The 27,589-nt window shown below is 39.6% G+C and overlaps 1 protein-coding gene across 2 annotated transcripts; it reads left to right on the forward strand.

The window, feature by feature from the left end:
• The first annotated feature begins 808 nt into the window (after positions 1-808).
• On the forward strand, positions 809-26,045 carry add3b (adducin 3 (gamma) b). 2 transcript variants are annotated; one of them, XM_040001518.1, is made up of 15 exons: positions 809-1,118; positions 9,183-9,413; positions 10,549-10,693; positions 11,351-11,502; positions 12,752-12,832; positions 14,824-14,973; positions 15,304-15,447; positions 16,583-16,681; positions 17,305-17,478; positions 19,128-19,388; positions 19,599-19,715; positions 19,901-19,990; positions 21,793-21,916; positions 24,046-24,141; positions 24,263-26,045. In XM_040001518.1, the coding sequence occupies exons 2-15, from the start codon at positions 9,213-9,215 to the stop codon at positions 24,511-24,513; spliced, it is 2,085 nt and encodes a 694-aa protein (XP_039857452.1). In that variant the 5' UTR covers positions 809-1,118; positions 9,183-9,212; the 3' UTR covers positions 24,514-26,045. The 2 variants fall into 2 exon arrangements, with proteins under 2 accessions (XP_039857452.1, XP_039857451.1); XM_040001517.1 differs by lacking the exon at positions 809-1,118 and adding an exon at positions 6,214-6,484.
• The last annotated feature ends 1,544 nt before the right edge of the window (positions 26,046-27,589 follow it).

The following is a 27,589-nucleotide window of genomic DNA, read 5'->3' on the forward strand; positions in this document are numbered from 1 at the left end:
GGGAAAGAGAAACGTCTAAATTTAACTCATCAGCTGATGCCAAGCCAAATAAAATAAAAAGCGGACAGTTTCCTCTTGGTTTCTCTTCCAAAACATCTGGAATTTCATTGGGGCAGATCATATCAATGTTTGGTGGGAGTGTAAAAGTTATAAATGCCATGTTATTGCTATCACAGCAGAGGCTTGTTGACATTCTAGAAAATGGATTTTTGCACATGAAGTTAACATATTTCACGCTCCTTGTGTTTCGTGATGTGTTCCTAGTGTTCTTATCATTTTGATAAGATAAACTGTACCCAGACCCACAGATCACAGGCATGCATGGTTCGCTGTCTACCACATACGCTGTTTGATCGTCTGCCATCACGGTGCATTTGTTGCTCAGTCAAAACGGTTATTCGCAGTCTAAAGCTTGTAATTACCTTGCATTTCTACCTTCTTCACAGCGATAGAATGCACTCTTCAAATGCCTGATGTATTCAGGTGGTGGTGCAGTACAGAGGGAGAGCAACACATCCTACTCACTCACTGTGAGAGAGTATGTGGGAGGAGGTGAAAGCATGCAGGCAAGAATTCACTGTGTGCAATGCCCTCCTCGAAAGCAAAATTTAGAACATGAGGCACACTCAATATGCAGAGGAAAAATATGCCTGGCAGGAGATTGCTGCAGTTTTTCTCCATTTATGGTTAGATACAAACGCAACATGTAATTCCTGCATGATAAAAAAGCCTTTAAAAAATAATGAAGAAAATCATACGTACTTTAGAGAAACTAGTTGGTGTAATATACAGATATAGATATATATATATATCTATATATGTATGCCGGGGTGGAAGCTTGTCCCTCCCATTTTTTTTCAGTGCAGTCCAGTCCATTCAAAATGCTTGGTCAAGTTTTCTTCCATTCCTTTTGAGAATAGACAGCCGCTGTGACAAGAGGAGCCGAGGGAGTTCAGGAGATCAGAGGCAAAGCAGCAGTTTCCTCTCTTCTGGGAAACCAGATGACCTTCTTCAAAGTGATAATGTAAACAGCTATCCAACAACGGCTGGAATCGTGGGAGTTTGAAATAAAACGTGAAGAATTCTGCTGCAGGATAAGTGTAGAGACAGCAATCAATGTAAGTTGTGTTCATTTACTTTTTTCCTTTTTTAAAAATTTTTTTTTTTTACCTTTTTATCCATGAGAGCAGGCATTTGCTAGAGCTAAGATCAAAGCAAATAAGTTACATGGCAGGATGATTTTTTAAAATTATTTTTTTCTATGCAAGCTTTGAAGCTTTTGGAAAGGAAAGTGTATGTTTTTAGTACACTAATAACAGATAAAGGACACCTTATGGCCCAGGAGAATGGGATTTCTTACAGCAACAGATTGTGATACATTCTTTGTGGAGGGATTTTTTTGTAAACACCATATGAAATTTCAGTTACAGCAAACCTGTAAATAGTTTCTGAGTTGCTGCTTTTTACAGAGAGACTGTGTTGCATCTCTATTTACTGCTTTTTCTAGATTTAACATGGTAGTCGTCTGTCACTGCCTAACTGGCCTGTTTGCTGCAGCAGGGTTACCTCCAGCTGCAGAGGCTTCAAACAGATGTTTTCAATTAGCATCACTCTCCAGAAACATTACTCCGAACAAGCATTTGTTGACTTTAGATGTGGAGCTAGGGCAGCACGGGATTTCATAATGTGTGTGCCTGGTGATGCGAGTTATAGACGGCCATAAAACCCAAAAGCAGGTCATGACCCAAACCCTATCAACCATGCAATCAATTGTTCCTGTTGCCGTTTACACTTAGACACAGTTTTCATTTTATGACATTTTACGTTAGATTAAGTTTTACGCTGTCATCATCTCCTTGCTAAATTAATTTGATAATAAATGGCTTTTACTGCACTGCATGTAGGTACTTTGTCAGTTTATAGTAAATGTCAGGTTTTTGCACAAATGTGAGAGGTTTATGGAAAATTTACCACATTACCACCTCATTTTTTCATAGTTGTGATTTGAATGTGACAACATGCAAGGATCTGTTAGCCAGGCCACCACCTCAGCCTCAATTAAAGTGAACCACACAAAACCGCTAGATCTCCAACATGGAGGCCATCCAAAGACAACCGCAGTAGGGACTACAGCCAGCTCTTCCCCTTAGGTAAACAAAGTCTGTCTCTTTCCATAGTGCTGCGACGTGTGTGTGTTTGAATATGTCTCCGGCAGTGTGTGATCATGCATGTGCCGACGCAGTTCTACACGTAAATGCCGCGAAGGCACCGATCCAACTATAACAATGTAAATTGTTTCAGGTTCAAAGTGCGCTCTGTTGTTGTCACCCACCCTGCTGAGTGGGAGTAGCACGACCATTTTTAGCAAGACGTGGAGTGATATATATTTATGTGAAGTTACCAAAACAATGGCATTGTTTTGTAGTAGAAATTTTAAAGAAAATTTAAAAGGTTTCCTCTCCAAAACGTCTGTGTCTGAGTTTTTCTACAAACTAAGGTGTATTTTATTTATCAGAAAGATGTCAGTAGGAATGTTCTTGTTTCTATTTGGGACCTTTCATTTGATCAAAGTTTAAAGGACCTTGTTTAAAGGAATATGTTTTAGAAACTGACCATTTAAAGAAGTCACTGACATAAAGAAGGCTCTGATGAGTCTCTCAGCTTAAAAAATGTGAATTAAATAGAGTGCAGAACACTGGATATCTTTCTGGCAACCAGTGCAGGTAGTACTCAACCTTTTGCCCTATGACAGCTGGGATAGGCTCCAGCATCCTTGCAACACTGAATTGGATAAGTGAAAGAAAATGAATTAAAGGATGGAGAGAGGGATGGATGGAGTTAATTCAGACAGGCCGTGAAGTCAAGTAGTAGCAGAACTCATTAATCCCTATTTACTGATCTCAGTGACAGCCCATATCAATGCATCTAGTTGGCAAATCTCAAAGAGCACATGCTCTTTGAGCTGCTTTACTTTGCCTGTAGATGTTTCCCATCTGTAAGCCACTTTGCAACCCACTTTCATCCCAGCTCCTCCTCTTCATGTTGTATCTGATTTAATGCCATGTGCAGTGGTCATAAAACAGAGCCATACCATGCAAATAGACAAAACTGAAAGAAATTAGACACAAATAAATTCCAAAAAAAAAAATCTTATTCATAATGTCTGCAAAACAGAATCACAAAATGTAGAGAAAGGGGGAAATAAGCAAAACTCTAAGACTCTCTATAGGTAATTATCAAATTTAGTTTGTTTGTAGCTTTATTTCTATACATATATTTGAATACTTGGATCTGGGACAAAAATAGAGCCTTCCATGCCATTGTCAAATCCCAATAAGCAGCCAGTATCATTTATGCTGTGTTCAGAGGCTAAATGTCTGGCTGAGTGAGTGCAACGTAATGGTTACGACTAATATTTCAAACATGTCTGAAAGTCAGAGCTATGATTTAAGTCTTCAAGGTAATCAGCACAGAATGCGTTTGGTTAAAAGAGAAATACAACAGGTCTTTACCCTGTGGCTTAATTATAAAGAAGATCCATCAGTCATGCAGACGGGGTAATCAGGGTTATATTTATGAGATGATTAGTTCGACTCTGTGTATTTCTGTGAAACGGTACAGTTTGCGTCGATTTCTAATCTTTCTTCTTGATGCCATGTTATCTGGCACCGATTCTCTCTTTCCCTTACTAATTTTGCCTCACACAGCATAAGCATTGGTTACCAAGGCAACCATGCTTGCAAGGACCTGAAATAAAGTTGACATCTCTCTCTCTCTCTCTCGAAATTAGTCATCATGATAATGTTCAGTGCTAAATACTAGCAGTTTCTGACTGCTAAGGAAAAAGAAAACACTGATGATGACTTGAAAAAATAAGGAAGGAATGCTCTAAAAAATAGCACAGCAGTTGCATTATGGGAAATGTATTATCTCATATTTTTGGCATTTGATATGCAGAAACTCGAGATATTTTTACCTCATGTTGATCTAACTGTTTGGAAGAATTTTACAGACATTAATTATTAAATTTTTAATCAACATATTAGTCATTTATTAATCATAAATCAGGAAAGTATTTAAACTACAACTCTACGTGATGCCTATACTGAACAATCTCCATGCTGTGTTACGTACCTGTTAAAGAACAGAGATCCCTCTGTCAGCTTTTCCCTACAGAGAAAAGAGATAAAGCACTAGCACTGGTGTGATCATAACCCCCCCAGAAACCCATCAAGGGCAGAGATAAAAGATAAAGCCACAGGTCAAAAGGTGGCTACACACATCCCAACACGCTGTGCCTTCCACAGGGCCAGATATCTTTCTTAAGTTCAACCATGACACGACACTGATCACCATTCCCTGTGCCTATGTCTCCCGGGTTTTACTTTGGGTTTACTCCAGTTCACACGCTGGTCCCTCATCTAGCATGACACCCTGAAAGCTTTCGCCTACTCTTCTCTAAGCCTTTAGAAAAGAAAGTCAGCTGTGACTTTTTGGTGTCATGCTTTGCAGTTTTTCTTGAGTTTATTGTTCACTCTGAAATGGAGTTTGCTGTGTTTGCTTTACTTTCTGAGTTTTCTTTTATTTTTCACTTTTCACCACACAGTTAGTGGTTATAACTTAACTCTAACTATACCAAATTTCACCAATATCTTCTGCAGGAATGGTTTTTCTTAGAGCAACAATTCTGCATCGGTATTTATATTGCATCTCTTTGATTAATCTTATAAGGAATTATACGATTATTTCCCAGAGTTTTACTCTACTGTAGGCTACATGCTTTCATTTGATCTATCCAGGCAGTATTTGTGTGTCTGATTTCAATGTCACATCCAGCAGAGCAGTAGTAGGTTTTTGACAAGAAAAAGGTGGGATTCCAGTAGCGGACATCAGTATCCTCAACAGTAATCTGTATGAATGAGTCGTCAAGTAATAACACCTGACATTTGGTGAGTTGCTTTCGGGATAGGCTGGCCTCACTGAAAAGTTTAAATAGCCAGCAAGAATGTGGTGCTTGGAAGGTGGGAGGATGTTGTGCGCAGACATTTAAGCTTGCTTGTGGTTTCTGGTGGGAACCCTGCCAGTAACAGGGAGGCAGGGTTCCGAGCGGAGGGGGGAGTTTAGGGGGTCACGCTGCTCCAGAGTGAGAAAGTTCTGCTTTTCATTACATCAACCCATATGTCCACATATCTGCCCCGCCTCCAAGACTCCACTGTGTTTCCTGCAATTGTTGTGTCAGTCAGTGATCTAATCTTTCTCTCTCTTACATCTCAAAATCAAGATTTTGGTACGAGTGTGCCCGATTGTGCGTGAATAAAAGCGGTAATACATCTGTGGGCTGACGGAAGCCGTACTGAGAAAATTGGAAATTCCAGACTTGCATTCATTTAACAAGGAGTGCATTTGAATATTGCTACACTACAGCTCGTAGAGGGTGACCAGCAAAGCAGAAAAGAGTGGAGAGGTGGCTGCTCTTTTTAACACAAATCTGCACAGCCTTGCATTCAGTTGTACTTTGATCTTATTCCTTATTTCGGTTGAGGGAACCATCTTATTTCACTTAAAGAAAAGCAGCGTGTCTAAAAGAACCTTGCACAACATTGTGGTCGTTCAAAAAATATGATTTGTGCAGCCAGCACATTAAGTGGTGGTCTTTTTTTACTTTACAAGTGAAGTGGGCATGCTGTGCTTGTGAATTCGGGAAAAATAAGTGTGATGTGAATAAAATAATGAGAATTGTTATAGTCTCTCGTCTTTGAGACACTTTATGAATTGCTTTCGGTAAGCAAATATGCTATATTGTGGAAAACTTTTTTTTGGGGGGGGGGGGGGGGGGGCACTTATTCTGGCTTTGAAATATTCTGTTTTTGTATGACTGAGGCATACAGCTTTGATGTAAACCTCCTCGGAGCTGCAGTGGGATCACAGGCGTCTCAGTTATTTATGATATGAAGTGGCAGGAGTTAATGAATCACACACTGAGAGGCAGAGAGCAGGAGAGAAGAGTAATTTAAAAAACACACACAGACACACAAACTTTACTTCAAATCCTCACCAAAAATTATTGCAAGCCTGTAAGATATTCCCTGGGGGGGATTTTAAGAATAAGGTTTATTAAGGAATATTAGCTACAGTGTGGTTGTGAAAAACTAAGCTCTGAGTGGCCATGCTTTTGTCCCGCTCAATACAAACGCTCTAGTGGGTGGATAAGTGAAGTCACATGGTCACTTTTCCTCTTTCCCACACCAACACACCCACACCCTCCTCCATGCAGCCAATCTTCACTCTTCAACTCACTACTTACCCGCAGCGGGCAGCCTGCTGCTTCGTCTGGATACTGTAGCAGCACAAGTTGCAAGCCTGTTTCCCCCCAAAACCATGCATCCGAACTGGGAATAATATCCGCGTGGCTCACCTTTATCCACGTTTCAGGAGATATTCGACATCACGTCGCCCGGAGGTAGTTAGGAGAACTTTGCTTCAGGTAATTTTCAACTTGCAGTAACAGTTTTACTTTTGGGTTCATGTGCTCGCTTTGATATTTTTTTTTCTTCAGCTCGTACCTCTAGCTTTGGCTAATACATCCCCCTCTGCGTTACTTTTCGTTGCAGTAACGGTTAAAAGTTGTAATTTGATGCCACGCATCGAGTGGTTGATTACAGGCTGCCATGAAAACAGCTGTGAGAGTGTTATTTCTGCTTTAGTGGAGTGAAATTGTTGCGTTTCCCGGCCTAATGTGAAGTAGACCTAGCTGTATCTCCCTCCACCCCCACATCAGGTAACACTGCAGCATCAAAGGCGCACGCGGCTTTTCAAAATATCTCATTTGCATGAGGCGACCAGGGCCGGCTGTAGCCTTTGGATTCGGTGCCCCCCCCAGCTCTGTTACAAAAAAATGTTTTGGTTGAACAGCCTGCTCTTTTCTCCCAAAACAGCTCAGATTATTATAATTAATTAGAAACTCAAATCTACTGCCTGTCTTTACAAAAATGTTTAATTAGTAGATTCATTATTTTAGACTTAACTACGTCTGTGTGCATTTCCAATGCTCCTGGGCTATTTGCTCTCATATTTCAAGTTAGTTGCTTTATCAATAGTAAAGTTGCATCCTATGTAGTTATTGGAATTGTCAATAATGATGACTTAAATGTAGGCGGATACATGACAAGAATGTTTAAATAAAGCTGTTTGACTGTTTTTGACTTGAATAAACCAGTCACATTTGTATTAACAGTAAAATAAAAATGGCTGGAAGGCAGATGTCAACAGTTGATTGAACAGTAAAGCCGGGGCTCTCTGTGTGACACCTCATTTGTTTGAAGTTAGGAAAACCAGATTTATTTAGTTATTTACGTGTCTTTTAAACAAACAAAGCTACCACTGTGGTGTAAATGCCTGCAACTTTCTGCCTGTGGGGACACAAGTAGATGCTGTAGGTAACCCTGTGAAAGTTAATAAACTCAGAGGAAAGACAAACACAACTTTAGCTCCTGTTTGTTTTGTTAAATCGAGATTATTGGAAAACCTTGTGTAACTTCTTACGAACAAGTGCGTGTGCATAACTTTAGAAATTGTAAGTATGTAGATTGGTTCTGTTGCTGAAATCTTATCATAAAGTCTTATCATCTAGATTTCGTCCTGTGGACGAAAAAGGCTGTTCACCGATATCATTCTTTTCATAAACAAGGAGCTTTGAGGCTTCCTCTAATTTGGCTTGAGATTAGTTTGGGCAGTTTGGATTGTAGGGATGCTATCATGCACTGGTTACATGGATGGTTACCTCATGATCGCAGCCGCTGTTTATTCCATCATCTTGTCAACAGTTCAGGGGATGGAGTTTGTGTTATTGTAGTTAAAAGACTGTTTTTGTTAATAAACTTGTTGCTGTAAGCATGATTTAACCAAAAAAAAAGAAAAGAAAGCCTGGCGTGCCAGTTCCCCCCTGATATTATGCACCCTAGGCAACCACCTAAGCCCTTCATGCCTGGCTCTGCTGCTGGCCATGCTTTATAGCTTCTTGATGAACAGAAGAGTTGAAGCTGTTGCTACTTTCCTCTCACAGTGTATAAATTGGCCTCAGTCTGTGTGGAGAGGAAGGAGATGTTGAAGTTTGCCGCTGAAACCCACTAAGTAACAGAAAAGTGGAAATACTGCCTTTCAGTTGTATTTGTCTGCCAACCCGTAAGGCTGCAGTTTATATCCATGTCTGTCCGGACTTATACAACATTTGTTGTGAAGAATCTGAAAGAATCCACGATGGTGTCACCAATTTAATATCAACCAAATGTGAAATAAAGTCATAATATCGTCTGTTCTTTAGACATGGTGTTGAATAATTGTCTCTGTTAAAAATGCTAATGACACTGTGAAGATGACCTAACTTAACCAAAAACTCCTTTTATCCCTACACCGCAGCATTTCGCGCCTTTCAGGTTGTTGCGTGCTGTGTCAACCTGACGTGTAGTTACATTTCTCGGGCTGTGCACGTCAGGTTACGTAGAAGGTTACGGCGAACAGTTAAAAGGAGATCCCGGTAACAACACAAGTTACCGAGTGATTTCCTGCTGAAATGAAATTCATGCCTAAGACTTAGAACAACTTGATGGTTAGATAAACTGTCGTTTCTGTTAGCAAACAATAAACGGTGTTTACCTAAGTGTGAATCAATGGATTGTAAACAATCTGTAAGTATTATTTAGCTGTTTAACTGTAAAGTTGCAACAAATATTTCTAAAACTTTGGTAAGTACTGTTTTGTTATGCAAACTAATGACCAGTTGACATAAACACTATTAATCATTTACTGTTGGCAGTGATTATTACAAAGTGTTGCCAGTGTTCTCTGATAAAACATAATATACCGCTGAGGAATGATAGAGACAGAAATGTTGGTTCTGTGCGTGTTTGTGGGGAAAAGTAAGTAAAATGTACTGATCGCAATAAAACAAAAATGCTATTATATTCACAGTAGCTGTGCCTAACTTGTCATTTTTGCAAAGCACCAGCTTTGTCCTTTCAAAGCGGCATCAGTCACATAACAATAATCGCCTCTCTTTTATCTCCTTCTCTGTAATTACATTAGTCACTATTGCACCCATCCAGCATCTTTTCTGTTAAAACAACATCAGTTGCCTTGACAGCCTGAATGCGAAATGAGCTGTGATGTTTTCTCCTTTCTTCCAGAGGAAGAGTGGGAGGCCTTGCGGTGAGGATATGAGTTTGGTGGATGTGAGGCAGACGGTGGGGTCTCTGACCCTGGCCTTGTCCAGCAACGACTCCAAGGAGCGCTACTTTGACCGCGTGGATGAGAGCGACCCTGAGTATCTCCGGAGCAAGAACATGTCACCGGACCTGAGGCAGGACTTTAACATGATGGAGCAGAAGAAGCGGGTCACCCAGATCCTGCAGAGTCCAGTATGTAGCAAGAGGCTTCATACAAATAGCCTCCTACACACAAGCTTTCACTGTGTATGAGTAATAAACAGAGCTTTAAACCCCAGAGAGATACACTCTACCCTTTACTCAATGCTGATTGTAGTGCATGTATTTTTTACTTGTTTATGTGCACATCGTTTAATATACTGCATTGTATTTTAATATGGGTTAGCTTTAGCTTACAGAATTAAGTGTAAACGGTTCTACCATTGTTACTGTCCAGATTATTAATATTATTATTATCATCATTACTTTGCAAAAGGGGGTTAGTGTTAGTCTGCTTCTTTTTCTGTGTATCAGTGACTCATTTTTAAAGTTAAACTACACTTGGAGGCATTTTTCACTATTTTCCGTAAAATCCTAATTGTAGCACTTCTTGTTGTCCTTAAGCCTATGTCAGTTTATTAGGTACATTTCAGTTAAGCTAATAATAAGACAGCACAGCAAAAACTCAGCCTAAATAATGTAGAGATTCACCCTAGGATATAATTTGCAGCATTTAGAGATCTGTTCTATTATGTGATCTGCTCTTGCTGACAAAAGACTAATATAATATAAACACCAGTGCATATAATACACAGTAAAAAAATGATGAAATGTAGAGCAAATGGAGGAGACAGCACACAGTCAGTGTAAGTACAGGGATGCGAAATAAGTACACACCAATGAAGTGCATGGAAATAAGACGAGCCCACACTCATCTGTGATTGCATAACCCACCAAACAAGTGGAGCTCATCACATCACCATGGGAACCGTGGTCGGATGAAGCAGAATGCCTGAGCTTAGTTGCAGCTCAGGAGAAAATGATGTCGTTTCAAGATTCACAGGCTACTCTTGACGCAGAAATTGATGGTCAAGTTTAATGCCAGCTCCTTCTTCTAATGAACCCCCTTTTCACAGATGTACACAAAGAGCTTTTTTTTTTAGTGGTCTGGTGATTTGTGTATAGTTGTTATAAGGAGCATCTGAAAGCTCGCTGTGCTTCCCCACACATCCTGTGAAGGTGTTGGAAGTAGGACAAAGATAGACTGCGTGTACATGAGTTGCTAGGTTTTAGCTTCTTTGTACCACATCTCCTACTATAAAAAAGTTTTATTTGGTTTTGTTTGCAGGTGTTTAAAGATGAATTAGAAGGTCTGATTCAGGACCAGCTGACTAAGGGCAACAACCCTACAGGTCTCATGGCACTGAGGCAGATAGCTGACCTGGTCATGGCCAGCACCACGGGAGGGGCAGGCCCCTTGACTGCTCCCATCAGTGAGTGGCCTCGTGTGCTCGTGTGTGCGTCTGAATGTATCCATTTATGTCCCTTTCGGCCTGTTTGTCATTCAACGTGTATCCTGCGTCGGCGCGCATCAGCCAGACTGAATATCTTCATTGTTGGAGGCTGAATTCCCCAACTCCTGTGACACTCAACAACCCTGAAACAGCATAAAATGCTCAATAGTGCTTTTATTAAGTAGCTCATGACCAGTCTGAGTAATCAAGTATAGCAGTTTGCAGTGTTCATTATACTGGCCTGACCTTTTACCCCTGTGTTTCAGAGGGAGGTCACAGAGCTGACACTGGGAAGTTATAGTTTTAGACAGTTTAATGATCAAAATTGTAAATGTTTGGAAAATGTAAGAACATGCTTTGAAGTGTTGAGGCAGACCTGCGCCTTTAAAAAGCCAAAGTGGCTATAAAAGTTAATGCCCTGTATCATTAATGGCCTTATATGGTATTACATCCCCAAAATACCCTCAGATACACTTTGGGAATTCTGAGTAGGGCCCTTTTTTCAATCTTCAGCTGAGGAGACTCATGTTCCCCGGGATGTTTGACTTTACATACTGTGGAAACAAATCATGTAAACATGCTTGTACATTTTTCGGATGCACTGCAATGTACTGATGATGTTATGTCTTGTGGCAGGCATTGGGATGGTGAGCCCAGTCAATGACTTGTATGGCGTAGAGTCTCCCTCCTTTGCCAAAGGGGAGAAACAGAGTCGCTGCAAGCTGGCCAGCCTCTACAGGCTCGTTGACCTCTTCAGCTGGGCTCGCTTTACAAGCTCCTACATTACTGTGAGTACAACTTCACAATCATGCTCCAGTGCACACCTGCTTATGTATGCAGCACGAGGTTTGTGTTTCTTTATGTGCTCCTTGTTCTCTGGCACCTGGAAGGCTTAAAGGGGAATACCACTTTATTTTCAGAAACTATATATTATTTATGGCATAGAAAGGTAAGGTTTGTGAATATGAAGCAAGAATTCACAACCATACATCTGATGTACACCTTGGAGAACATCAGAATGTTAGGTTCTGATATTCCCCAAAGACAAAGCAAAGACAGACACATTTTTGAGTTTTTCTAAGTTAAAAAAAAAAAGCTTTTGTCTGTGGTTCAGAGTTTCTTTACCCTTGACTTGGGAAAATGTGTCTTCCTTCTCTTAGACAGTGTTAACCCCTCTTGAAAAGAAAAGAAAAAAACATTGTAAATGTAGAGATTTCATTCCTCATGGCAGCAGCAGCAGTGGTTGTTGTTTTTTTTACTTAGACAAATGTTTAAAAATGCTGCCTCAAAGCTTTTACATCAGTTAATTTATATTAAAGGATAGTCACAGGATATGCAGTGTATAAAGCCTCCGTCACATGGGCCTGGTCACCAGTGGACAATGCTTTTCCAACCATCAGTTGCTAGGAAAAAATGTGTATTCCCCAACGGTTTGGAAAAGGCTGCTGAGGTTTGCTGGCAGTAGATAGGTGAGACTGGTTGCAAAGAGTCGTATGGTGCTGCATAAAAAAAACCATTGTCACCTATAGTTTGTATGGAAGATGATGATTTGACTGCCCCGCCACTCAGTGAGCAGTGGCGAAACCGAAAAGTGTGATAAATACAAAGGTGAAGCACCCTCTTTGTGACTGATTTCACCCAGTAACAGCCAGCAAGCACTTACCAACCAGCTGGGGAATACACATTCTTACCTGGCAACTTGAGGTTGCCAAGCGGTCAATGATTTGTATCACCTGGGTCTGTGTGAGTGAGGCTTTATCTCTCACTGCTAACATTTATCTGCAAAACAAAACCAAAGCAATTTTTAAGCATTTTCTGCCAATGAGTTTGAAATATTCCAAAGAGTAATGAAACCAGAAAGGGCAGCCACATTGATGCTAGATGAAGATACATGTAGACTATATAAAAACAGACATAGCTCTTTTTGGGACTCTTGTTCTGAAGCCCCTGTTTTGCATTTAAATCACTGTCCTCTTGATTTTTGTACATCAAACTTCAGTTTTTTGCCACTTTACTCATGTGTTCATTTTGTCATAGGTACGTGTCAGTAAAGAGCAGGACCACATTCTCATCAGTCCACGAGGTCTTTCTTTTGCTGAAGTGACGGCAGCAAATTTGGTAAGGAAAGTAGTTGAGTGTGTTATTTTTAGTTGGGAATATAATAGTTTTAGTACTACAGATGGCAGTTTATTTGGCCAATTCTGATTCCCATTTATTTGTAATACCAGTTTCTGTTGATTTTGATTTTCTTTCTGAGAACTAACTAAAAGCATATACAGACAAAAAAGTAACTTTTCATTAACACCAAATATTATTTTCATGATTAAAAGAAATGATTAAACTTTACAATTTGCCTCAAACTATAAGTTTCAGGATCTTATTTAGAACAAGTGAAAATAAAGTGCTTTGCTACTGGAAAGCGGGACAAATAGTTAACTGAAAATTAGTTGCTGCTCACTCACCTTTACCATATACGTATTTTGCCTTCCAAACAAAAGCAGTTGCAGCAGCTTCATATAACAAAACAAACGTCCGGTACTTAAATCGTTTCTAGTATTCCAGTATTTTATTGTAGGGTCTCTACCTTAAAATGTAAACCGTCTTGAGGCAACTGCAGTAAAACTGTACTGAATTAGCAGGATATTGACTATTTTCTTTTGTTCACTTATCTCCATTTTCCTCACGAATGCTTTGATCTGTTGCTCACGCCAGGCTGAGATCTGATTAGCTTTAGCCGCTTGGCCTTTGTTAGCTTCTTTAAAATGTCCATGTTCAGCTGGGTGAAAATGATTTAAGTGCCTCATTAAGACCAACCGTGGTTTATTTTGGTGAACCTTGTGTCTTCACTCACAGTGATGTGTTTCCACACTAACATCATTTTAGTGTGTGGCTGTGAGTGTGCTGCATGTTGTATATGCATGAAACGGACCAGTTTGTAATTGAACATATGGTAGGCTGACCGGCTTTTCACTGGTCAATACGTACATCTCTATTTACGACATGTACCTGGCAACAGATGTGAATTAATGTCACTGTTTTTGTCTGAAATCACAACTAAAGTCAAAGTGACAGGTGGGTTCTTTTCAATAATAATGATTGGATTTAATGTAAAGTACACAAAATCATTCAACAGTCACAAAAAAGGGCATTCACCCACTCCTCCTGCAGCTGACAGGTGAACAGGTACCACCCCAATAATGTGACCAGCTGTAAAGTTTTACAAAATGATTTTAAGCAGATACACAGACGCTTTAAACATCAGAAATCACACAGTTAACAACAGCATAAAATCTGTGTTTGTGTTCTGTTATGACTGGAAGGGTCAGTCAGCTGTAAATTTACATTATTGCCAGTTGGCTCGTTCTCTTTCATGCAGTGGTCTTACACTTCCTGACAGCTGACGCACTCTAAAAGCATACGTTTTTCCTTAATGTTAGCTTTTGGTTTTTGCAGTTGTCATTCTAAAAATGAAAAATCGTCAAGAGCTCAGATCCTAATAGGATTTTTATTTGATTTACTTAAAGTAAACCAGTGTTAAATGAAGTCAAGTTCATTAAAAATGAATCCGAAACCAGTCGTAGTCTTGGGGAAATTTGTTAATTTAATTAACTGTTTGATTTTGAGACAGTGGCATATCAAAGAAAGGATATGAAAAGTATCCGACACACAAGTGTGGTTCTGTGCTGTTTGCTGTCATCCACCTCACACTGTTTCACTGCTCGACAGGTTACAGAAGTAGTCATAATGCCCCCGCAAAAATAAAGGAAAGAAAAACAACACTGTATATTCTAAACTATTAAAAGAAATACACTTCTAAGGAGAAGAAAACATTCTGCTAGACCTTAAGCATGCACACAATGTGTACTTGTAATTAACAATTGTAAACATGACCTTGTTTAGACACAAACTCCACAGGGTACCTTTAATGGTTCAGTCACGCTGCAGGCAATTATTACCTTAAGGTTTATAGTGTTATAAAAAAAAGCAAACCAGAGTTGGGTATTCTTTTAAAGTACTACACCTACAACTACTGCTGACAATACTAAACAGCCAGCTCCCATTTCTCACAAATCTCTGCTTGTTGTTTGTTTGTTTTCTCCAATATTTAGGTGAAGGTCAACATAATTGGTGAGGTTGTAGACCAGGGTTCTACTGATCTGGGCATCGACCAGTTTGGATTTGCTCCCCATTCTGCCATTTATTCAATGCGCCCTGATGTGAGATGCATCATCCATGCACACACCGCAGTTACAGCCGCTGTAAGTACGCTCGGGGCAAAGATTAAATGAGCTTTATTTTAATCAAAGCTGCTGCTAAATACTTGCTTTGGTATCACACGAAGAAGGCTGAGTTAAAGGCAGCCCCCTGCATGTCTAGTTATTTTAGATGCTGGCAGTCTGTAATGCAGCTTCTGTTCTCTCTCTCTTTTTTCTTTTCTCTTTTTTTTTTTACCATTTTCTTTGAAGCTTTGCTATAAAATGCACAGCACATGATGTGTGCACCATTTTATTTGTGCCCGACAGCGAAAAAGGCGCCTCTGTTTATGCTGGTGTGTCACACGCTTAGTTGTTTTTATCCCATGCTAACAGGTGTCCTCGATGAAATGTGGAATCTTGCCCATTTCCCAAGAGGCTTTGCTTCTGGGAGACGTGAGGTGCTTTGGTTACCATGGCAGCCTGGATGATAAAGAGACAAAGGTGGAGTTTCAGAAAGCTCTGGGCCCGACTGCCAAGGTACTGTCAAAGCAAGGCTCTCCATTAGAGTGGGCTTATTATATTGTATTGTATGCACATGTGCTGGGGGTATTTGTACCACTGGTTGGTAACTGTAAATAGCTGAGTACACTAGAATATTTAGTTTGTTTAGATATGGAGTGTAGGTACAACAAATAGTCTTAAGCAGTTTGTTTAGCGTGTTTACCCATTTTAATAATAAATAAATAAAATAATAAAAATTAATAAATATTAGAACCACCTATTTAGGGACTACTCTGACATTTAAAGTAAAGTTAGATGAGACGATACCGCTCTCATGTCTGCCACGCAATCATTGCAAGCAGATGAGCAAATTTAAAGAGGTAGAGGCTGCTTAAACCAGCCGATCTAAGATTGTTCTAGGGCTCCCAGCCCAGAAATAGTCTGGTCTACCAAAGTGTTTTTCCTTGAAGCCTGCCTATTTATTCCCCCCCCCAGTGGTAGTCCCATATATTTAGACTATGCTGAAAACTACAGCTTTGTGACTCATTTTTATTTATTTATTTATTTTGGATCTCTGATAGCTGAAGAATGCTGCATATCACTGCCATTTTTTCACCCACCATCTAGAGTTAGGCAGTTTTATAAATATATCACCAAATGTTAAATCATTACTCAAAAACAACACAAACTGAATCATCACAACCAGCTTCTTAATGTGCTGAACAATGACTACAACGAGGGAAAGTTAGAAATGCTTTAATATCCTTGTCTGTACCAGATGGCATCCCTGGATTGCCACAACATTAGTGTGAAATGTAGTGCTGAGAGCAATATTTGACTTGGGTCGACCAGTTAAGCAGCAGTCACAACATATTAATACTGCAGATATCTCATATATTAGTAACAAAAGAGCCATAATGTGCATGAACATAAACTCTAAAAGTGCAAAAAGAAGCTTTAATAGGCAGATTTGTTACTGTTGGACAGAACGAGTCGTTATTTTATTTTAGCTGTAGTCTTGTATGGAACAGACAAATGTGAGAATGTCGTTGAGCTTCTGGTCTAATAAATGCATTCTTAAAAGAAATGTCTAATTAAACTTTTAATCATAGCCATATTTTTCATTAATGCACATTTAGGATGAACTAATGTGGCAGTTTGTGTTTTTCAGCTGATGATCCTGAGGAATCACGGGCTTCTGGCTTTGGGAGAAACAGTAGAAGAAGCTTTCCACTATATGTACCACTCACAGCTCGCCTGTGAGATCCAGGTATAAAAATCGTTATTCTTGATCCTACCTGCCCTTGGTAATGGAGTGTAATTGCGCCATTCCGGTCAAAGCAATTGGTTAACTTTGATGTGGCCTTTCTTCACACTTCATAAGTCAGTTTTATGCGTGTGAGTCACTGATATTATTTTCCAGCTTTTATTTGTTGAAATGTTTTTCCCCTCTGTCTACAAATGAGTCAGACACATAAAACAGAGCAGTGCCTGAAATGGAGGCAAAGCTAATATCAAGCGTGCTGCTTGCTTGAGTAAACCTGATTCAAATATGTGTCAGTGATCTCTGTTTACAGACAGGTGGAACCCCGCAGTGTTCCTGAAACACTCCTGTTGCTTTGTGCAAGAGATCCTTTTGCAGCGATTTTTTTGTTTTCTCGACTCTGTTGGTTTTTCCGTCGTTTTTGATGTATTCAGAATTCACCTCACTTGCAATTGTTTAATTATATAATTCTATGATGGATTGTTTTGAAATTAAAATGATGTGTCTCAGAAAAGAAAGTTTTAGAATTAATCTCCAATTTTTATGAGTGAAATCCTCAGTAACTGCACCGAATGCCAAGTGAAAATTGTATTAACACAATCTTCGATGGTACAAATGGCTTTGTTTAGGTGAACGCTATGAGATGTTCAGGCGGCGCGGACAACCTCGTTCTCCTGGACAGGGATAAGTTTAAGCCCCTGACCCAGGGAGTGGCCGCTGCTGGTGTCGTCATAGACAACGAGGTCAAGTGGAAAATAGGCGAGGCAGAGTTCGAGTCTCTTATGAGGATGCTAGACAACCTGGTGAGTGAACCCTGACCTGTGCCTTTTACCCACGATGCTTTGAGTTTCCTGTCTCACATGCTTCCTCGGGAAGTTGCTGACTAGAGGACACAATGAAACTTCATGTGTTTTTTTGTTTATCTAATCTTAAATGGATTTTTTTGTAATTGGCTCATATTGTTTTATGATATTTGCAGATTTGATTTCCTAATATTCAGGATACTGTTGTTCTAGCTGTGAGAACAGAACTCCTTCTGCTGGGCGTTGCAAAACCATACACCCTGATTTTTATTTATTTTTTTAAGCCTCGCTGATAATGCACAGGCCCTGACATGTTTTGTGGACACAGAAGATGTCAGACTGTCTGCTCGAGTCGCCTTCCTGCTAACAGCTCCGGCTGGAACAGACTGCAGCTGTGTTAGCTCTGTGTGATCAGAGATCGCCCACCCTCTCAAACATAGCTTCCAGATGGTGAGCCGTGCTGCGGGCAGTTACAGCCACACGGACCACACAGCCACTTAGTGCAATAACTCCCGTGTACTCAATTTGGAAATAGGATTTGGCATTTTCTTCCAGACTGTTGAGTATGCCACGGGGCGAAAATGCCAGCGCAGTCGTTGCAACCGGACGCCTGACCTTCCCTGACAGAGGGTGGAGTTTGATTGTTGCCGTGTCAGAGATGATTCCCAAACAAAGACAACAAAAAGCTGAGCTGCGCTAAAGGTCACAGCTAATGATGAAGGAATAGTATCTGACAGAAGGTGATTTAGAAATTGCATTGCATGGTTTTAAAAACGATTTAAAAAGAAAAATGCTCAAATGAAAGGCTGCGTGACTTCTCTAAACCAAGCAATGAGATGGAAAGGTGAAACAGATTAGGGGTGTGGATGAGGAGTTGGCCTTTTAAAGTACCTGCTTAATTAAAAATATCCTCCTATCTGTCCGTTCACCTTTTCATTATATTCGATTCTGTCACACATGTTGGCAATAGTTACTGTAGCTCTTGTACTCCTTTGTACAGTTTGTGCAGACATTTATGATGATGAATGCTACGACTGATACGCCCTGAATTGTATTTGTTTACTGTGTTTCAGTCACACTTAAAGCATTTGGAAACTGAGCTTTAGTTTCCACTGAACGGCTCTGTGAAAAATGGCTTGCTGGCACTGCGACGATCAAAGCTCAATGCAGAGGGGATTTTTATTTTTTATTTATTTTTTGTGGCAAACTTGTCAAATTGCCTGTGCAGAAATGCCAGTTTTGATTGTTTTTAATGTAGCGTTACACTGCTTTTCTTCAGACCACACTTTTCTACATACTGCAAGGACCCATCACTAGTTTTCTAGTTGTCTCTCTCCATCTTTGATGTATTCCTAACAACACACTCCTTCAAACCAAAGTTGTCTTCTCCCTTTCAAACTGGAGGCGTCTGCAAAAATGCTGTTTGTATATATTGCGTTTAAATATTTAAAAGTATTGTGTAAGTGGATTCTGGGTGGCCTGTGAATCATTTGAATTGTGGGGGGTTTGGGGTTTTGGGTTAATATTTCTTATTTATCCCATGAGCAGAGAAGAATAGTGCAAAATATTTCAAAGACTTTAACTTCTGGCAAAGGGAAACTCTCGTTGCGTGTGCCGCAATAATATTTTCTCCTTGTGTAACGTGCTAGGGATACAGAACGGGCCATTCTTACCGGAACCCCATTGTCCGTGAAAAACCCCGGTCTAAGAACGACGTCGAAATCCCCGCCACAGTGTCGGCTATGCCGCCAGAAGACTGTGAGCTTGGCCTGCGGAGCCCCTTCAAGTTTATGGCGCAGAAACAACAGAGAGAAAGGACCCGGTGGCTTAATTCACCCAACAGCTACTTGAAGGTCAATGTTCCTGAACAGTCACCCAGCGGGGACGTGAGCCCGAGGACAAAAACCATGGTGTGTTGATTTTATTGTCAAAGTGTAAGATGAAATGAAACGATTTGATCCTATCGGCTTTGGTGTCCTGAGCAAGCTCGTCTTTTGAGGTGCCCATTTTTATCTGTGTTAGCCTGCCCTCTTGTGGCAAGTTTTTTAAATGCACTTTTTTATATTCTGAATTCTTGCTATTAATCTATGTGTGTGTTTGCTTCATTTAAATTCTCTCAGTGGATGAAGTCCTCGCAGCCAGGCTACAGTGTTGGCACCCCAATAAAGATTGAAGACCCTAACCAGTTTGTCCCACTCAACACTGACCCCACTGAGGTTTTGGATAAGAGGAACCGGGTCAGTTGAAAAATGATCACATTTTCCACAAGATTGGCCCCAGATGTTACAAACCTGGGCGGTAGAAATGCACAAAGATTGGAACAGCTACACTGTCATTTGAATGTCAGTCATAGCATCTAATAACCAAAATCCTAAAGCTGAGATTCCTTTGTTGAATATGTTTGTTCAATATGTTTGTTCAGATAAAAGAGCAACACAGAGGTGACCAGATGACCCCGGGACCTAAATCTCAGTTACTGGCAGGCATTGTTGTGGACACCATACCAGGACCAGTAAGTTTATGTATCATTTGTAAAAAAAAAAAATTGCAACATTAGCAGCCGGATTTCATGATGCAGTGTGTGTTATGGTATTTTAGTGTGTTTTGCATTTGCCTAAGCACGTCTGAAAATAACGCACAACTCAACCCACATACTAAATTGCTGCTCAACTCATGAAGACATTTTTCTTACAAATGTGTCTTTCCAACGGACAGGATTTATTGCTAACAATCATTGTTAAAACAAAGATAATTAACTAAACACAAATTTGTGGCCTTGGAGTGAAGTCCATATACAAGGTCTAACATTAGAATATAGCTTGTTGTTTACACACCTATGTTTCTTAAACCGTTCAGTTACGAGTTGGTGATCCAGGAATTTTGAATCAGTCATCTCTCCAAATTAGTATCAGGTGTAGTGCCTGTGGTCTTACTTAGTTTAAACAATGTTTCAGACTGCAACACACACAGCAGCATTGTTCATCAGGATCATGTGACACGACTAAAACAAGAGTTGTTCAGGAATGGTTTGAGGAATTTAAGTCCATTGATCTACAGATCTTTCAGCTTTGGAGGCTGATAAATGTCAAGATTACAAAAAAATATGTAGCCAAAAAACCCGAACACACAGAAGTAAAAGAATGGCACACTAAAATATTCTGTCTGTCGTGTTTTATTGAAATTTGAAAAAGGTCACACATTCTTGTAGATTTTGATTGCAGAGGTTAACGCAGTGTTTACATTTATTTCCTTATGAAAGCAACCAAAAATGCAAATATAAAGAGGAACTATATGCGTAAGATTTTTAATTATGTAGATTGTGCCAATTAGACACATGTATCAACAGTCATGATCCTTCCATAAATCCTAATTGGAACACCTTCACAAAAAGACTGTGATTATGTGTTATTTTATTTTGTAAGTAAATAAAATATAATGCAAAGAAAGTTTCTAGCTATAAACATGCAAAGAATTTGAAGATTTTACCATCTGTGGTACGCGATAGGATTAAAAGATTCAGGAAATCCACAGAAATCTCTGCATGCTAGCAGCAGTGCTGAAAACGAGTAATAAATAGTCTTGATCTTTACATCCTCAGGCAGTAGTCGTGTAGTGGAAACGAGTGCACGGGCTTAGGAGCACATCAGAAAACCACTCCGTTGCATTCAGAAATGGAAGCTGAATGGAGTTGGTGCAACTTGCACATGTGAAGGCACCATTAATAATGAATGATATTTGGGTTTTAGAGCAATATGTACTGCTATCCAGATGCTGCATTTGTTTTTTTGTTTCATAAGGGACGCCTTTCCTTATTTAAGCAAGAGATTTCTGAGCGTGTGATATCAGCGTGGCTCCATCATGAAAGGGTCTGGGTGCTAAACGGCCATGTCTGCAGTTCAGTCGGTTACCAGTTGAACATTTGTCACTTAACGAAAAAACAAAGTACAAAAAAGAAGTCCTTCTATATTGGAGCAGCTGAAATACTTCACCATGTAAGAAGGGGGGGTGGGGGGAGGTGTTGTGCTTTGATAACTGTACAACAGTTTATGTCAGAGCTCAAATGTTTACAGACTGTTTTATAAGAAAAGGTGATGCAACACTGTGGTAAACATTCCCCTGACCCATTTTTTGCTTTTAAGAAAAGGAGTTACCATTATTACATTTATAAAGCCCCAATATATTAAAAAAATAAATAAAACAAACAAAAGTTTTTACTTTCAACATTTGACATTCAACAAACTGTTTCAACCTTTTGGAAATAATATTGTGTATCAGCTGACTGCAACGGCATCTTGTGTTTTCCCGTGTCTTTAGGCTTTCATCATTGAGGATGAAGAGCAGACCCGCTCTCTTCCTCCCAATCCTTTCAATGATCTCACAGAGAAGGAGCTGGAAGAATATAAGAGCATGGTAGAAAGAAAGCAGCAAGGCCAAGAAGGTACTGTTCTCTATCCTTTATACATTAGTCAGACGCTTTACTGAGTTTGCTGTGGTTATTGTTGCCACACAAGAATTGTGCCATTAGGTTACGCTCAAGGCAGTTAATTAGCGCCAGCTTGTCCTGGGTGGAGGAAAGTTTGTACAGGAGGAAAGTTTCCTACTACTTCCTACTGGTGAGAGATGAGCTGTAGAGACACTCGCCGTGTCAAACTCCTTTTGTCTCATTGTGACTGTAAACCAAGGGAAATCTGTGTACAGGAAGGAAACATCTCTGCAACTGTGCATCAAAATAACTCCTTTGTTATTCTCCATCACAGAAATGCTTTACTATTGGAACATGTGAGCTAAGAAACCTATGGAACAAAGTTGTTAAAATGTTCTTGTGTTCAATGCTTTTAGTTTGCATTTTGCATGCTGGCAGCATGAGTGTAGTGAGGTTTTTGGTAGAGTTGGGGATGTAAGTATTTGGTATAGATGTGAAGCAATGCTATGGCATAAACATGTATGGTTGCCAGTGGAACTGGGCCACTAGTGTTTAATGATGATGTAACTGCTGATAGAAGCAGCAGGATGACTTCTGAAGTGTACAGGGCTGAACTCTCTGCTTAGATTCAGCCAAATGCTGTAAAACTAATCGAAGCGTGCTTCACAGTGCAAATGGATAACGACCCATAGCATACTGCAAAAGCAACCCGAGAGTTTATAAAGGTAAAGAAATGAGATATTCTTCAATGGCTGAGTCAGCCAGCTGATATAAACTAAATAGGGCGTGCTTTTCAGTTACTGAAGACCAAGCTGAATGCAGAAAGACCCACAAACAAGGAGCAACTGAACGTGGTTGCAGTGAGGCCCTGGCAGAGCATCTCAAGGGAGAAAACACAGGATTTAGTGATGTCCACGAGATCTAGACTTCGGGCAGTCATTGACTGCACACGAGTTTCATCATTGGTTTGTCCAATTATGTTTGACCCGTATTGTGTATAAAAATGACAGTTAATGCAATACTTTAGTTAAACCCCTTGCCTTAAAGATCAAAGTCTGCAATTAAATCACATACTGAATGTTTGAGTTAAAATCCACTCGGGTAGTATACGGGACCAAAATTACACAGGTTTTGTCAGTGCCTAAATAATTATGGGAATGCTGGGATGCTATCTGGTCAATCTTAACATTGACCAGACAGAAAAAGGACATCTCCTAACCTTTAAGCTTGTGCTACCATAAGATTTTCCAAACACTTTTCATGGTAGATATTAGTGGCGTCCCTGCTAATTCCTAACACAGTTGAAAATGATGACCAATCAGGTGCACTGTTCATACCTTTGTATGTGGAAAGAGGGGTAGAGCTAGTTGCTTTTAAAAATACTACAGAGGAAGGATACAAATATTATCTGGGCTAGTAATATGGCGTAATTGTCGTTGAAGGTAAAACCAGTACAACCAGTCATGGTGGTAGAAAACAAAACAAATATTGCAAGATATTTGAGCGGTCCCCAGGGCGTTATCCATCACTAGAAACAGCTGTGGTGATGAGGAAGGAGAGCCCAAACAGAAAAGATAAAGTCATAACAGGTATAATAGCTTACTTTTATAACTGATGCGGTCTGATCAAGAAGTCAGTGTGGTTTTCTGCCTCATTGATTCCACAGCCTCAACATCCACACAGTACAATAAAGCCTGGTATTAGATATTTCAAGTTTTCAAACTAAAACTGGGTCGGCTGCAGTTCCAAAAGTCTCTCTTTTTGGTTTCCTAAAACGTGGGAATGTTGTGGACATCGAGATGTTGCTAAAGTAAATGATATTAGTGTAGATGTGCCTTTGATCACAGCTCTGGATGCATAAAGGGAAGTCTGAAGAGTGCAGTGCTGTTGTCAGTTATATATCCATACCTTCTTTGCTGTAAGATTGCAAAATATGTGCTGCCGGGGAAAATTTCTAATGATTGATTCCTGGGACATTTGTTCCAACATTCCCGTTCTCCCTCTGAATGAATTGTGTAACCCTGTTAGCTGTTTGTAGAGTGCCAACATCAGCTTGGGATTTTATTTGTTCATATAATAGCCTAAGCTGACTCATACCTGCTTTGTTGGATGACTGACCCCTATGAGCTTCAATCCTTTTACAGAAGATGATGATGCCACTGATGCAGACGAGATGACCACATTTGATGGCTCGACTATCTCCCTCTCCCTCTCTCCCATAATGACGCCAGCTAAACAAGGTAATTAGCAAGTGAATGGGTGTTTCAGTTAGTGAAAAAGGACAAGAAATGCCTCAAATGAAATGGATAATTTAACGTGTTTTTATTCGCATCCCTCTCCGTTGGCTTCATCTCGTGACAGACACAATACCCAATGGGAAAGACCACTTGGCAGAGATGGAGGAGGATCTGAGCATCGAGGTATCCAAGCTGAGCGTGAGCACTTCAGACACGGTGGAAATCTCCATAACAACGAAGGAAAAGACAGGGGAGCCTCAGACCCCGGAGAGCCAAACCAAGTCCCCCAAGAAAAAGAAAAAGAAGTTCCGCACACCTTCATTCTTGAAGAAGAGCAAGAAAAAGAAGGAGGAGAAAGAGAAACCAGAAGCATGAGCGAATGAACCCGAAAAGCAATGAAAACGTCTGAATTGCCTTCCTAATTTTCAGTTTGTTGAAGGGAAGTGAAATAAGCCCCCCAGGACATTGTTGTATTTGAACACCCAGTTCCCCACATTCACAGCTATTATTCAATGTGAAAGTTTTTCAGAGATGTGCCAGTAGATGGTAATGCAGAAGGTTTAATTTCCTGTGAGATTTCATTTGACCACGGAGGGCTCAGCGGAGTTTCATCAAATCAAAATGCAATGCAGGACTGTTTTTGTTTTGGTTCTTTGTTCTCACCCATATTTTTTTAACGGGTTTTAGAAATGGGTATCAAAGGAGACGGGGGTGACTCAGAGCCCTGGAGAGCCAAACGCAGGCCAAAGCTTTGAAGTTAATGCATCCGATCGGACGTGTTACATATTTGTGAATTTTTTTTTTTTTCCCCTTTTTGCACAAGTTCATTGTTGAATGTATACTGACAGCTAAGAAAATTGTTTAACAATTAAAAAAAATGTAACTTCCATACCAGTAGTGTAACAGCGGCTGAAGATATTCAAATTATATGACGGTTAGACTTATAAGAAGTACGAGTTGTAACTGAACATAGTCATAGTTCTACTACCTTGTAATAATATATGTCGGTTTATATTATAGGTATTAACATTATAGTGTTTGAGAGATGATTTCTTTGTCTATTTACATACTAACTCTTATACTTAACACGCAGTGATTGATAATTCAGTAATAATTCATGTAGTTTTTAACATTATGTGGTATTGTTCCCATGGTTGCTGCTTTATTGTAATTGTGACAAGGAATTGACTGTGACTATCAGAAAGAGCTCAGCAAAGCGAGGATTGCCGCACGTTGTTTAGGAGTGACAAAGAGTGACTTTTTACAGAACTGACGGGAAAATCGCTTCATTGGATGAAAGTGGCACGTCTGCGCTGCAGAAAGTGAAATGAATGTGACGGATGCTGATGGCAGATTTTGGCTAAGTAGTCGGCTGATGGAAAGCTTTTCTTTGTAGCCACTGTTAGTTTGATATAAAGTATATTAGAGGGCCATATATTTACATCCCAGTCAATAATGTGAATGATTTGTTTAAACCCAAAGGGAGTGAATTCTTTGCCTTTGTAAATAGTTTTCTTTTTTCTTTTTTTTTGTGAAGTTCTTTTGTTACGCTAAACCAAATGTTAAACAATGAAATATAGAGATGTGACAGTACAATCAAATAACAATATTTTAACACTTCCTCTGTTGTTTTTGGGTTTTTTTACCCACCTTAATTAAGCTCCTTATTTACTGAACATGCAGAGCGCTTTGTGTTTACAAACTGTATTACTTGTGTAATTAGTGTGCTTAATGCTGTTCTTCCTCTGTTGTTTACATTGCTGTTTGTATCACCTATTTTTTTTTTTTTTTTTTTTTTTTTTTCCCATCATGCTTTACATGACAGTCACCTTGCTTCAAAGTCAGCCTTTTAACAATGCCTTGATTTAACGACTTGATTTAATAAAAGCTGGGATATGTTTCCATAACTGTTCTGTTTCTGTCTCGGTTATTAGCTGAAGGATGCTCGATCATTTAAAGCAGTGGTTCCCGATCTTTTTGCACGCAGAATTGTTATACAGTCAAAATCTTACATGAACTGTTTTCGTCATTAAATCGCTTTATTTGAACTCGTCTTAAACTAGATCTGTTTGATGTTTAAACTGAGATATCTACAACTTTAAACTATTCACCAACTGCATTTAGCTATGCCTCTGTTTAACAGTCATTTATTTCATGACTTTGTGACAAATTTAAACTGTTAATCCACTTTGTAACATTTTACACACACTTGTGGTAAAAGGTGAACCATTTGCCACTTCTAAAGTATTACATATCAGGACATTATCTAGTCCTTATTAGACCTTAAAATTCAGTAAATGCAACTTCAAATGAGCAACAACATGAGATTTATTATACTGCATCACTATTTTTTTTTTTTAACTGAGCAAAATGCAGAAGCAGTGTGTGCAAAAGTAAGTAGTTCCTATGATTCAACGCCTTCAGCAGCAAAACTTGTAATTGTTTCCTGCATGACTTTAGTCTCTGAAATTGCTGAGGAATTTAAGCGTACTCTTCTTTGGATCTGCAGCCATTCTGTTGTAGATTTGCTGCAGTGGGATCATTGTCCTGTTGTACGACTCTGAATTTTAGCAGTTGAACAGATGGCCTCACATTTGACTCTAGAATATTTTGGTATACAAAGGAGTCCATGGCTGACACAATGACTGTAAGGTGCCCAGATCATCTGACTTCAAAACAAGCCCCGATCATCACCCCTCCACCACCTTGCTGTTTTGGTTCTCTCCAAGTGTCGAGCTGCGCAATAACCACATAACTCCACCTTGTTGTTGTGTATCCAAAAGCCATTTTTCCAGACATCTTATGAGTTGCTGACATGCAACTTTTTTAAAGGGTAGAGGCTTTCTCCTTGGAACTCCATAGCTTTTCATACAAACCACACTTTCATTTGTTTTCTTTTTGTACTTTCACGATCTTTTACATTTAACATGCTAACTGAAGCCTGCAGTGTAACTGAGTCCGAAATACACCTCTTGGGTTTTTGTTTGTTTGTTTGTTTCATTTTTTAAGTTGTCTTGAAATCATCTTATAACCCATCGGAGATTGTTCAGCGGCAACAATTGCTTCTCTGAGATCATTAGCAACACAACCGACTGCTCCAGACCGTCAAACTGCCAAAAACGACTGCTTTTAGTGGAAGTGTTCATACTTACTAATTAGCAGCACCTGGCTCCTACTTTTAATTCCTATGGAAGAAGTAGGGGTGTGTTTAGTTTTTCATCAGTGTTAAATTTCAGCTCAGTTTTTGATAAATAAATAATTACAAGCCATAATATGTAATGTGTTGTTGTTCATGTGAGACTACATTGATCACATTATAATATCTGTTAAAAGCCAAGATATTTTCATGTCCTGAAACCTAAAACATCAAATTTAAAAGAGGGTGTACTTCCTTAATATGATTATACAACTGTTATCCATACTGTTGGCTAACAATTTTAACTGTTTATCA

Source organism: Simochromis diagramma, unplaced genomic scaffold (genome assembly GCF_900408965.1).
Source record: "Simochromis diagramma unplaced genomic scaffold, fSimDia1.1 OVJJ01000421.1, whole genome shotgun sequence".
Taxonomy (NCBI): Eukaryota; Metazoa; Chordata; class Actinopteri; order Cichliformes; family Cichlidae; genus Simochromis; species Simochromis diagramma.